Source organism: Toxorhynchites rutilus, chromosome 3 (genome assembly GCF_029784135.1).
Source record: "Toxorhynchites rutilus septentrionalis strain SRP chromosome 3, ASM2978413v1, whole genome shotgun sequence".
In the NCBI taxonomy this organism is placed as follows: domain Eukaryota; kingdom Metazoa; phylum Arthropoda; class Insecta; order Diptera; family Culicidae; genus Toxorhynchites; species Toxorhynchites rutilus.
Window position 1 is genome coordinate 270,777,434 of NC_073746.1, and position 13,389 is coordinate 270,790,822.

At 38.9% G+C, this 13,389-nt stretch overlaps 1 protein-coding gene across 2 annotated transcripts in view; it reads left to right on the plus strand.

Annotated features, from left to right (window-relative positions):
* The window catches only part of LOC129779232 (zinc finger protein 704-like), a 156,802-nt gene that overhangs the window by 88,154 nt on the left and 55,259 nt on the right, over positions 1-13,389 (plus strand). For both annotated transcript variants that reach the window (XM_055786591.1, XM_055786592.1), the window contains one exon: positions 8,199-8,335. In XM_055786591.1, coding sequence (XP_055642566.1) covers positions 8,199-8,335 — 137 coding nt within the window. The remainder of the gene's footprint in view (positions 1-8,198; positions 8,336-13,389) is intronic.

A 13,389-nucleotide genomic window follows, 5' to 3' on the forward strand; every position in this document is an offset into this window, starting at 1 on the left:
TAAGAACCTCCACCGCGCTGGAATGTCCATGACCTTACGACCATGTTCTGTCATTCAGTGAAGGTCGTATGGCACATGTATATAATCAGACGGCGGCTATGTGTATGAAAAAAAAACCCCGCCAACCAGCCAAAGTTTACGAGACAGCCAGCCGGGTCACAGACGGTTCTTATGTACTGGTTAATGCCTCACCGAAACGATGGCATGCTGAGTCTCTATCCGCCGGTGCGGCCCCAGCCTCGGCCCCCATCAGATTCCCCCCGTTCGAGGAACTGGCAAATGGCAGACGAAAATACCGTCGGGACCGTCGTGTGGCAGAATTTTGAACGAATTGAGTAAGATAATTAATGGTAGTACACGCAGTCGCTTGACAATGCACGTTGATATGAATTTATTTGGATTCAATTTCAAGATTTGAAAAAAACACAAGGTTGTAGATTATTTGGGGTATTTAAAACAAAGAGAGAATAAAGGGTGTTAAAAGAAATAGTTGTATTGACATACCTAGAACATTTTTGAAGAGCATAGCTTGTTTTCGTTTAGCGATCCCAGAAGACTGATAGCTTCAGCAATAAAGGTATAAAAACATTTCTTTTCATTGTTCAAAAATTATATATGATGTATGAGTGATATCTACGAGATTCATCCAAAGATTAATTTAAAAATATGTAAAACACACGAAAATTGCAAAAAGGTGTATAAAATCATTTTTTGAATCAATAAATTTGTGTCTTTCATTTACTTTTTAAAGATAATATTCTTCAATTTTATGCGATATATTGCGGATAAGAGGCAAAGATTAATATAAACTTGCAGCACAGAAAGCGATCATGACGTATTGGTTCGCATGCTTGTGTATCATGAAGTGCTAAGCAAAGCAGAGTTCTTTCATTGTCATTTGTAACATGATTTGTAGCATGTAACAACAGACGCCAATGCCAATGGCTTCTGCAATATCATATTTGAACAAACGAAAATGAGTTATTCAGTGAAACGTACAATCGGCAAACACTGGTTATTTGGCATAGAAATCGCAACTAAGTACTTATTAGAATGTCGTAAGTATTACTATGACAAAAAGGCGAATATCTTCTAGGAACATTAATGCCATCTAAGAGGAAGAAGAATGCCAGTTTACTAATCCAAAATGAGAGAATAATTCACCATCAAATTCTTTTCTCATTAGCATCATTGTTCGCGTGATGTTTGGCAAGTCGAGGCCGTAATCATCGACCGATAGCCGGTTCCATTGACAGTTACCTAGCGAACATCTTAATTTTTGAAAAAATACGGACCAATAAGTCCGATGACCCATAAACCACACCCAACAATGTAGTTTTGACGTAGGACTAACCTTTTCATATATGGGCCCATTCAACGTTTTGGATAGAAAACGTGTATATATTTTGAATGTAAATATATTTTCAATCAATAGATTTTGATTTCAATTACACAAATTAATAGTAAACAAGAAAACGAATGACATAGGTAGGTTTTTCCGATTTTACTCCCCGCTCGCATTGTACCGCAATGCAATGCAGTATCATTCTTTTATGCAGTGCGGACGTTAGCGATGTCACGTTGCATCGAGAGAGACAGAGAGAGAGAGATAAATTGTCTGCTCTGTGCTTTCAATTTTTAGCAGCAATTACGATTCGAAAGTCGTCCTTGCATCCAAAATGGAATTTCTCGGAGCTAAGAATTTAGGATAAGTTTTATAAATTGGCTTTGAAGCCTCCGTAATAAAACTCTCTCTCAGGCATGCAATCAGTTGGCGGTGGCAGTGGCGAGGGATCTTAAATGGACTTACTCTTGGCCGGGAGATAAAAATCTTATGCTTTGTTTTCCGAATTGGACATTTTCAAACAAAAGAACTAAAAACGTTTAAAGCCTCTATAATGCAAAACAACATCATTATCATCAACGCAACACCCCCGGCGAATGAACGTCTATGTAAAAAGCCTCATAAAACAAACCAAAAGAAGAAGAACAAAAATCCAAAAAAGTCGTCATTTAGTAACACCATCGATGATCCAGCAACACCAATGCCAATGACAACACCAAAGGTACTTTTCAGAACCACCAACATTTTCACAGAGGGTTAGGTTTTCGAGTAAACTAATTCATTTTCCAGGTAAATTACTTCACGCACAAGTCACATTATCAATTCCAACAAATGAAAATGAAACAATATATTTAAATTGACAGCCCTTGGTACAATAATATCTTCCAAAACATGATGCCTTGAGTGTGTTTTGACAGATAAGCATGTTCGAAAAATCGACTAATTTTGGCATTTGTTTTCATTAGGAAGACTGCGCACGAATTTAATCAATTCTTGCACCATCATTTTCCGGAAACCGCCTGAATTTGTTCAGGCGTCCATGGACGGTGTGTGGTTCTCTGGTGATCTGTCGAAATCGTTTGAGACTTCAAAAAGACGATGGACTCTCTGTTTGCTATGACACGTGGCACTGAAGTTGAACACGAAAAACTCCGTACAAAATGAAACCACTGTCTTTAAGGCATTTTTTCATATTTTTTTTCGAAATTCCACTGAATTAAGAGTGTATAGAATCATTGTAGGCAATGTTTATCTGCATAAGCTCATTTGTTTACACCATGGCTTTATCGGAGCAAGCGCGTCGCCATTCGATCCTGCCTGCTCGTAGCTGAAATCATGGTCTATCTCTAGAGTTAGAAAAAAACATTTGAAAGTTTGTGTGACTTTCCTGAACGTCACGTTTCCAAAAAGTAAAAAAGAGGACTGAATCAAGGAGTTTTAAGTCCCAGATTGTGCCGAAATGCAAATCAGAATTTGGAGGCAAAGAAGCGCTTGAAGAAACTGTACGAAAAATGTTCAACAAAATATGATTGCGTGGTTATTGATGATGAACGTACTGCCGGGCAGTTTTAGATGAAATTTCTGGGCAGGAATTCCATAGCTCGGTTAAATGGAAGAGTTTAAAATCACGAAGAAGTCATAATTCCCCAAAAAAAATCTTGTCTGGAAGACAATACGCAGTTGTGGTCTGAACTCCTGAGACTGAGAAGAGATCACTGCCTTTTGCTGGGACAGCGTGACGTGGATTGCCTATTCAGACCAGACATGGCAAACCCTCTTGTCCCTGTTCAAATATACAGAACGGTGATTCAGCCAAAATTCCCAGTGGTTCGAAAAGAGATGAATCCTGCTAATACTCCGGAATTGAGGCCAATTGAGACATAACGGATGGCAACTAGAATTTCGGAATTTCTTTCTCAAGCTGTCAAAAAAGACATTCTTGTAAAAGATCTGATTTATGGATTGAAAGATACGTTATGAAAAAAATAGTGCCAACTTTGCGAATGCATCCTTTGATTATACCAATCAACTGTTATTTTTGTACACCAAGGAGCTCAAAATCCCGAAGAAATCTTCGATTGAGCGACTGAGGCAGATTCGTCGGGTTGCGGTTTAAGGGTACAAATGGGATCGAATGGGTATTCAGGAACGATTGTGTTTTTGGCGCAATGCGATGACACTTTATCCGGCCAAAACAGGTATTGTCCATCTGCATGATGTTTTTGTTGGAACGAAATCAAAATTTTCTTCAAACATTCGTTCATCTTGATTCTTCAAACAGTACACATCTTGATTGATAGCCAAACCAGAAAGCTTGAACCATGGCTTAGAAATACCTCTCTCGGAAACGGCAATGCACAGCATCACTTTCTGTTCAAACTTATGTTTAAATGTATATTTTATGTCCGGAGATGCAGGAAAACTGTCCATGGAATAGTATCGATCGTTTCCGGGAATATGTGTCTTCGAAAGAGAGAAGTAACTTCCGTCGTCTAAAACAAAAAAAAATCCGGAATCATTTTTATCAACCAGCGGTATTGGGATTTCAGTGTCGAAATCTCTTTCGCAATGTATTCCGGTACTCTTGTTTTCTTTCGGCACTGCATTCTGACTCTTTTCAATGTTGAAGGCACGAGAAGGAGAACGAAGTCCTTTGGCTTCTACAATTTTGGCTGGACTTCCACTACCTTGCTTGCGAATAGTTGTTAGGGATAGGGTAATATGGTAAACAGTCGAAGCCGCAACATTTTCGCTTTTAAAATGTTGTACCGTATACTTTTGCCAAGATTCCTGTGCTGTTCGTAGTACAACGCGCTCGTGAAATGCTTTTTGTATCGACTTGCGTTGTGAGCAAAACTGAGCAAGCATAAAAAAATACTAGCAGAAAGAGGCGAGAGAGAGAGAAAGAGAGAGCTAGAGAAAGAGAGAGCGAGAGATAGCGAGAGAGGGAGAGAGAGAGAGAAAAAACGAGGGACAGAGGGAAAGCTAACACATACACATTCTCATTTCTCCCAGAGCTCGTCTGTTGTTGAGCATAGGGGCCTCGAAAAAAATGCAAAATTTTAGAGGCCACCCATTAGGCGTCGTGCACAAATTAAGTAACGCTAAAAATCCGGGTTTTGGACCCCCTCCCCCTACGTAACGCAATTTCCTATCTCTAATACACATAAAGTAACGCCACCTCGGCTCCCCTCCCCTTCTTATCGCGTTACGTAATTTGTGCACGACGCCTTACTAGTCAATAGTGAAACATATACTGAACATACATTTTTAAGTGTGTTAGTGTTATGCTGAGAGCAGTATCCTAAATCCGGGACACGAATCATAGTCATTACACAGATGGAAAACATGTCTAAACGATTGCAATTGACCATCGGAGTTAACCCTTTCACGTACAACATCGAGTCTCACTCGATATGGAATGATTGTGCCAAAACGTACACTATCGAGTCTCTCTCGTGGCGCGCTTGCATATCACAAGGCGCTAAGACGCTCAGCAGAATAGTGAAATTACTCGATGCGTGACCCATCGAAACGTTTGCATTTGGTCCGCTCTTATGGGAAGGGAAATATTGAAGGTAGCCTAACCATGTACCGACAGGTTTTTAGAACATACCGGAAAAAAAATTTGGGCATCCAATAATTGAATATCTGCTTATCTTGTTTCGTGTCGAATATATTTGGTCGGCGTTAAGACAGGCCGGACCATGTGACACTTTTATGATTTCGAGAAAAACGAGTTTGAATTTCTTTGGCAGAAATGATGTCATTTTGTGTGCTGAAGAGTCAAATGCGCAAATAATGAGCTGTTTTAAAAGCTTAAAAATGGTTTGTATGTATACGAGCAGACATCTCTTTCTGTTTTCTTTTCTCATTTCATTTGGGATTGTGCCAAAAAAAAAGTCCATACGACGTCAAGGGGATCGAACCAAGGCCGGCTGAAATGGAAAGCTAATTCACACGACCACGCTATCCATGTAGCTGCCAGTGCTGTTATATTGAAGCGTGATAATATTACACCTCGTCATAAAATGAAGTTGGAAAGTGCTTTCTAAGAGGATACAGAAGAACATGAACGAGAATATATCTTTCTCTGTCTGGGCCGTGTATTTGGCAAACTATACGAAAAGCTTTCATATGCTTTCATTTAAATGTGTATCCTGTTTCGCTCGCTCGTATTGGCTCTAGCATATATATTATACAAATGATATACATGTATTGGGGAGTAGAACATTTTCTGTTATTTTTCAGCTCATTTAATGTAATAAATCGGGATACCATAACTTGTGCTAAAAATAACTTTGGGTGTATAACGGGGTTTTCATAGTCCGTTGAAAACAATTTCGATAAGTTATTCCTGCTGAACGCGCAATTTTCCAAATCTGATAAATGTGGAATATAGCTTCCAAAATGTCTAACCTAATGCAATCAATAACTCGAAACTAATAATTTTGCGACTTGGTTCGCTCTGACTCAATACCGACCATTTGATCGGTACACGTTGATCAAATTTTATCTGTCAAAAAGAGTCAAATATTTTACTTCGGCCAAACAGTGTATGAGCACCCTCAGTGTTAATGTGATCAACACTAAGTGTTGGTTCATCTCAAGTTATCAGAAAATAATAAGTTTTGTTCAAATGTTCACATATATTAAGGATATTTTTTTGTGTCGGTCATTATATTTATTTATATCTGTTTTGACAATTCACATTAATGCACCTGGTAACCTAACAAATAAGGTTTTTATGGCAAACTTTCCTTGAAAAAAAGGTTTCAAAAGTTTTTCGGTTGCACTGAAACTCCTCCGATCGGTCGCTCGGTCAAAACTTCTCTAGTCTGTAGGTCGAAGATACACTAAACAGATTGCAGATGAGAAAACACGGAAATGGGACGCGAGATAATTGAGATAATTTGTAACACGCACACACAAAAAAAATCAAAGTCACCCCCGGCAACGGTTCACTGCGCTCTAACCGAAAAACGACATTAGCCCTCGTCTGTGAAATTGCGGCCCCAAAGTTGTTGCTGGAACTGAATACGCCAGACCTTGCCCAGACGGAGCGAGGGGCCCGTGCCTCTGGGGCAGCCTCCTTCAGGCTCGGGTCGTCTATCTCCGTCCGTTCGCTACCACAGCTGCTCCGAAATTCATCATCCGAAAGCAAGAGGCTCGCAGTTTTGGCGAAAGTCGCGCGCACTCGTTGCACATTTTTAGATATATATTCTAATCGATCCATGGGAATGGGTATCCCAAATAAAACCCAACAAGTCAACATAGGAGAAGGTCTTCTGAAGGTGAACATCAATTCTGGGAGCTTCAGCTTTGGGATAACTGACATTCAGATACAAAGCGAAGCTGCCCAAGTGCCACATGAACGAATTGTTGTTGAAACAAATTGGAAAAAGAAGACCTGCACTGAAGCAACGAGAAAACGAGTTCCGAATTAGTTTCAAATGTCAGACACTTTTGACCAGGGGTAAAATGAGAGTGTAATTGATTGACGGCTTACTGCTGGGTGTTTTTAGTGGTTCAGAGGTTATGTCATCCGTTGTTTCGTTCGCGCTGGAGCATAAATACGCCAAGTAAAACTGCTATGATGTTTGCATAATTTGGGGGAAATGCTATAACACCCACAATGGCTTCACTCGGACAACATCAACCTACTATAGACGAACGATTAGTATACCTTCGTGTTTCGGTTACGTATTCATTTATGATTGTAATGATTTCGGTTGAAAACTGACGCAAGGTCAAACAAACTAGTAAACACAGGCATTGCCCGTTCTAATTAGCATTCCGTGTCCGAATCCTCCGCCTGACTAATTATACTAATTATGTTCCCCTGTCGACCCCATCGTGACCACGATTTCGCGTCTGGACGAAGTTAATGTGAATTGGTTCAATAAATATATCTTACAGTCTCCAATTTTTCCTTGTCTTGGCGTTTGTGGTCAAATAAAAAACAGAACTCCAACGAAATGAGAACACAACCCTGTTATCACCTCTCAAAAAGTTAATGCTAACATACGCGAATCGCACCGTCTGGAGCATCTTCTTGTAATCAACCTTTTTGCGTTTTTGTCCGTTCACCGGCGGGACGGTTGTTACCGGGGGAATCAATTCCAGACCGAGTCGTTCTGAAAATGGAGCTAGAGAGAAATACATACATATATACAGTTTGGAATATAGTTCACCCTACCTCAACATGCGCCATATTTGTGACCAAATCTAATGGAACAGAATTGTTCGCTTTCTTCGGGTGGTTGAGCTTGCCTCCCTTACAAGAGCATTTACCCATATTTGACATTGTCTGGGTCAACTGTGTACAATAGTGTGTACGATTGATCGATGACCTTTCGCTGACGCAAGCATAACACACACAGAAAATGGATGCGAACTATTGCAAAACAATTTACTGCAAACGAAATATTACAATTGGGTATGTCAAACTGACGCGGCTAAACGTACAATAGTCGATCGAAGTGTGTGATGCAAAAGAGCAAAGAGGGAGTGCGAAAAATTGCAACCCGGCTGCGATAAGAAACGGTGGCGCGATTCTGTCTGTGCAGTCACTACTGCAGCCGGTGCGCTGTTAGCGGTCATAGTGAATCGTTATCATGCGGCCTTTTGGTCTCCTCACAGACCAAAAGCGACAAAGAAATTAGTGTGCAGAAGCAGCACGAACAATAAAGGTGGCTGACCACTGGTGCACTGAACCTCATGCTTCAAGTAACTTCAATCGCGGTGTGGCGTTTTACAAAGTCAAAAAATGTGTGCTTGAAGTGCAATTTTTAGAGGAAGTGTTTGACGTAGCTAATCCGTTTCATTTTGTTGTTTTTTTTTTCATTTACAGATCTCGTAAACGACGCCCCTCATTCTCGCCGGACGATCGGGAATATTACAGTATTAACGACGACGACCCAATGGACGAGTGCAACGCTGCTCTGGTACTTATGAGCCTGTCCTGTTCCCCAATCGCAAACGTCGCCGGTAAGTGTTGCCAGCTGGCTTCTTGTTTCCTAGTTTTCAAGCCATTTCCGTTACTGAAGTCAGGGTAGAGTTTATAGTCCGTTCACAATTCTTTCTATTCTTTTTCGAGAATATGAACTCATTTGTTGTTCTATCGAAGTTTCGGGCTCGACTTCGTCTCTGCAAATATCGTCCAAACCGGAACTCACATAATGGCATGATGCCAAGTCAGACCCAACTAGCGCCTGAAGTTTGTAGTTTCAATTGAGTGGTAACACACGTTTTTGAAGACATTCCTTTCGATAAATTTTGGCATTCGTGTTCGCGATAATGAAATATGATGAAGATCGGCACTTTGTTTCTGAATTTTTCGCACACAAATGTGCATTTTCAAGTGTAAGTCACCCATCCCTTTCTTCACGGTGTAAAATTGTACACATGAGAAAATTCTCAAGCCAATTTAACAGATGTTTCATATTAATGCTAATGATCCCTTCATTTTTTGTTCCAAATATGGCTTAGATTTAACCAAGCCATTGTTCTTATCGAATGTTCGGGTTTTGCTCGCAATCGGTTTACGTTCTCTCTACTCGCCACTAGGTGTATATATTTATGAAAAGCTACATGAAAAATTAGAAATTTCACTAAGCGAAGAGTCATGCAATATATCGTCGACCCGTTTGTAGTATGTCATCGGTTGTTTCGGCAATTATCCCCATAGAGGTCTTCCGCCGCCGGGTATTTTTGTTTATGAAAAATGGAAAAGATCGCGGTGCAACGAGTCATGACATCTGTCGTCAGATCGACCGCTTTGTATTGAATTTTTGGAATCAACTCTTCCTTCCGTGCAGGGTTGCCAACTATAATTTGAAAAAAATCAGAAAGAATGAAAATAAAAATCAGGACAAACCCGGATAGCTCATATTGGGTTGTCCGAAGAGTTAATGTCGATTTTTGAGAAAACAAAAACATTATTTTCAATCAAAGCATTATAATTTTATTCTATAACCATAGTTCTGTTTCACAATCTTTTGCCATCTTTCACACAGCTTAAATATTCTATCCTCCCAGAACATATTTGATTCCTCGTCGAAAACTTCTGCGAGCAATACATGTGAGAAACAGGTTGCTTGGTAGTAGCTAATAATACAGAATCCAGTTAAAATCCTACCAGAAACAGATTATATCTTTCTTCAGGCGAAGACCGGATATGTAAAAGAATTAATAAGCATGGTATAAATCCTCGCATAAGCGGAAATGCTAGTGTTTCGCCTGACTTTTTGATATTTTATATTTTTTTTCCGAAAAACCTACAGCATCACTAAAGTCAATTGCAGAGAAATCAATATTCAAATTTTCACTATATTCATCATCCATGCTTTGGAATGAATCTTTACTCAACAAATGAGGAAAGCATATCAGCAGTGCAAGACTTGTTGAATTTTTCCTAATTTTCACGACATTTAGTACGATTATAGAATGTAAAGAGTACAAAAATCAGGAAATATCAGGATCATTTCAGAAAAATCAGGATAAATTAAGTGTTCGTCAGGATATTGGGGAGCGTGCTAAAAAGTCTGGGAAATCCTGAAAAATCAGGAAGGTTGGCATCTCTGCTTCCATGATATTGTGGCCGCGAATATCATACTAACTTTCCTTCCCTTCCCCTGGTGACTTTAAGGACATGGCTTACGCTTTTATAGACTATTATAAAATCCTGTCACCGAAACCTGCACAACGAGTTGTTTAGTTCAGATTAATCACGAAGAGCAACTACGAAGTCTACACACTACCCATGCTCAAGTTATCTGTTTATGTTACCCTTCTGAAATCCGCATCATTGTTGCACGTGAATTTTTTCTATGCTCATAACACGCAAAAACGTGTTACCGTTGTTATTGTATGCAGTGCGGTAAAAATTCAAATTCAATCCAAAGAAAACAACAAAAAAGAAAAGAATACAATTCGTCATTGAAAACAGCATGACTCGATCGTTTGATATTTATTAACATCGTCAATTGGGATCCGAAAGGGTCCATTGTCAAACGAGCTATTCTTCTCATTTGAAAGAGATGAATGTATTGAGTCGGATGAGAACAAATAATTCATTTTCAAGACCTCGACTTTTCGCAGTGAAGCACGATTTCGGATTATTCACTGTCATATAGGCAAGGCATGAACAGACCAGGCGATGGAAGAGCATTTCCTAATGTCCCCTGATTCATGTGTGACGTGACACTCCCACGTTAATGTGAGAAGTGTAAGAATGAAGGAAAAAAAAATTCACTCTTATCAAAACTGTTGTTTCTCTTAAAATGAAGGTGGAACGAAACCACAAATGGCTGCCACAATGGCGCTCACTTTTTTCATCTCCCTCCCTCGCCTCTCGCTCGATATGCAAAAAAAAATCAATAATTTTGCGAAACAGTTTGTAAAAAATGATCGTTTTCGCACACTTCCCATCAAGTAATATCAACCAAACAATGTGAAAGCATCGTTATTTTTTCGACACTGATGCCAGACAACATCATCGAAACAGCTATAAAACCTAAATTCACATGAAATCATTCAACTGTTTGTTTTGAACAGATGACAATTGTATCGTGGCTTATTTCGATTATTTATGTGGTAAAAAGGTCCAGAGAGCAGTCGTTTTCATAGTTCTCGAAAGCAGTAACATTTTCGGTGAAATTTTGATTAAGTGGCGATCATTCTCTCACATCATACACACCGACACTGAGAACCTTCGAAACATCAACTTCATAACGTTAATATAAAGAAGCTTCGTTTGTTTGTATGAACGTGGGGGAGTGAACATGGCACCTGGAAATATCACTTTTATCCGTCTTTTTCGACGTAATTTCACAAATATTCACTGCACGCTATCACAATAGCCTCATATTCAGCGAGAACTCTAATAAAATGTACGTTTTTAATTGATAAATTACGCCCTGAAAATAGCATTTTCACATGGATGCGGTGGGCAATCAAAGATAAACACCGCGTCTGACGTCACTATTTGAGAAATAGTTATGGCAGCGCATGCTATGTCGCTCGAAACTCTACCATCTTCATTACCTTTTTTCCAGTACATTGCACAAACACTATTACCCCATGAGAACACGCGGTTTTACCTATACTACTACGATGGCTTCGTTCCACCTTCACCTCAATGGAGTTTTATTTATTTGTGTAATATTGATTGAACTACTAAAAGCGACATAAGATGATTTTTGAATAATGATTAATCATACTACACGCATTTTTCTTCGATCTAATTTTGATCGTTCCACCCTTTACGATCTGATATTTAGATAAGAGATGAAACGAATATCCGGTTACTATCCGGCCGGCTACCGGATATTAGAAAAATATCAATAATTTCTCAATAAAACAAGAGAAATCATATATTTAGATATAGATAAGATCAATATTAATGTATAACATAAATTCATCAACAGCATTACTTTTATTATGAATTATTTGACCTACCGATTACGCTCGAGAACCGATTAGGTCAGAGAACAATCTATTTTTGTGAACGCTACTGTAAGGATCTGAAAGATTGACTCTTACGAACCTTGCCAAATGGAGTACTACTTAGAGTTTAATTACTACCAAACGTAAGGAACGTGAATGCGACACATTCGAAATGTTTTCGCATAACAGTCGATTTCGTTAGCAATGAGATTTTTTTACTAAATGCGACGAGGATTATCATTTTCATTTGCCACTTCGTAGAAACTGGTCCAAAAGATGTCGTGTTTGTAGTACTTACTTTAACTCGATTAGTATGAACATTATTACAATATATCCACAAAAATTTTCATCACTGTAGTAGAAAATCCTTGACGGAAAAAAATGTCTTCAATATTCCTTGCAGAACACTTAATACTCTATTAAGGAATGTTCACTCTATACGGATAATTTAATCATAGTTAATTATTTTTATGTAAAGATGTGTTTATTTCTTCCTAAAATGTAATCTTTTATTAGCTTCATGCAAACATGCAGTTTCTCTCGGTTTTGTCTTCGCAAATGAAGGCCGAAAATCCGGCTATCTGGCCTCGAAGTTTGCCGGATATCCGGTATCCGGTATCCGGCCAAACTAACATCCGTTTCATTACTGATTTAGATCTCATATAGGAATCCACATATATAGGAATCCACAGCTATGACCTGACAGATTCCAGGAATCTTCACTTATAAATACAGAATTTAGTATCTAGAATCTGGTGAACCAGAAAAAATTAACCTAGAATTGTTCATCTAGGTAATCCCGGCATCCGAAAAAACTGACGGAATATCGAAATAAATGGAGAAAATCGTTGAAATTGCTTTATTCAGAATTTGGGCAATTAAAACTGATTCCTCTATTTTGATTCTCAAAATGGCCCCCAAGCATGTGGAGCAGCACTAGGAAATTTTGGTCTTGCAAAATGAAAATCCAACCTTCTCGCACGCAAAGCTGGCAAAATTTTTAAATGTATTCAAATCACCGGTAACGAGCATATTTAAGCGGAATCCGTACCTCTCAATCCAAGAAGACGGGTATATGTTGGGAGTTTCGCACTTGGTCCAACTCATCAAACTGAATGTTATGTATGGAACTGATAATAGCGAGACTGACGCTTACACGAAGCTAAAATCAACCATCTGCGAAATGAGTATTATGAAGTCTGCATTCACAGTTGGGATATTAAACTAAAATTCCCAATGCGGATACTCGAACCCGAAATCTGAAAATTGAAACCGAAACTATTATTAGCACACGAATGTTCAATCTGACATTAAAGTCCGAATCTTTATAGAGGCGAATGAACTTTAAGGTTGAAAGCCTCTTTGATAGAAACAAACAGTCAATCCGAATCTGTATATCATACCTGAAATCTAGATGGACATACAGAATAAAAATTTAGATTTTATAATTGGGTCGACTTCCAAAATTGGTATCTAGGAATTGAAATCCAGAGTCCGAATGTAATATATGAAATCCCATACTAGAACTAGTTTCCAAAATAACGAATCTGATGGTAAATCTGGACTCTAGGATCTAAAACGTGATCTGCGTTCGG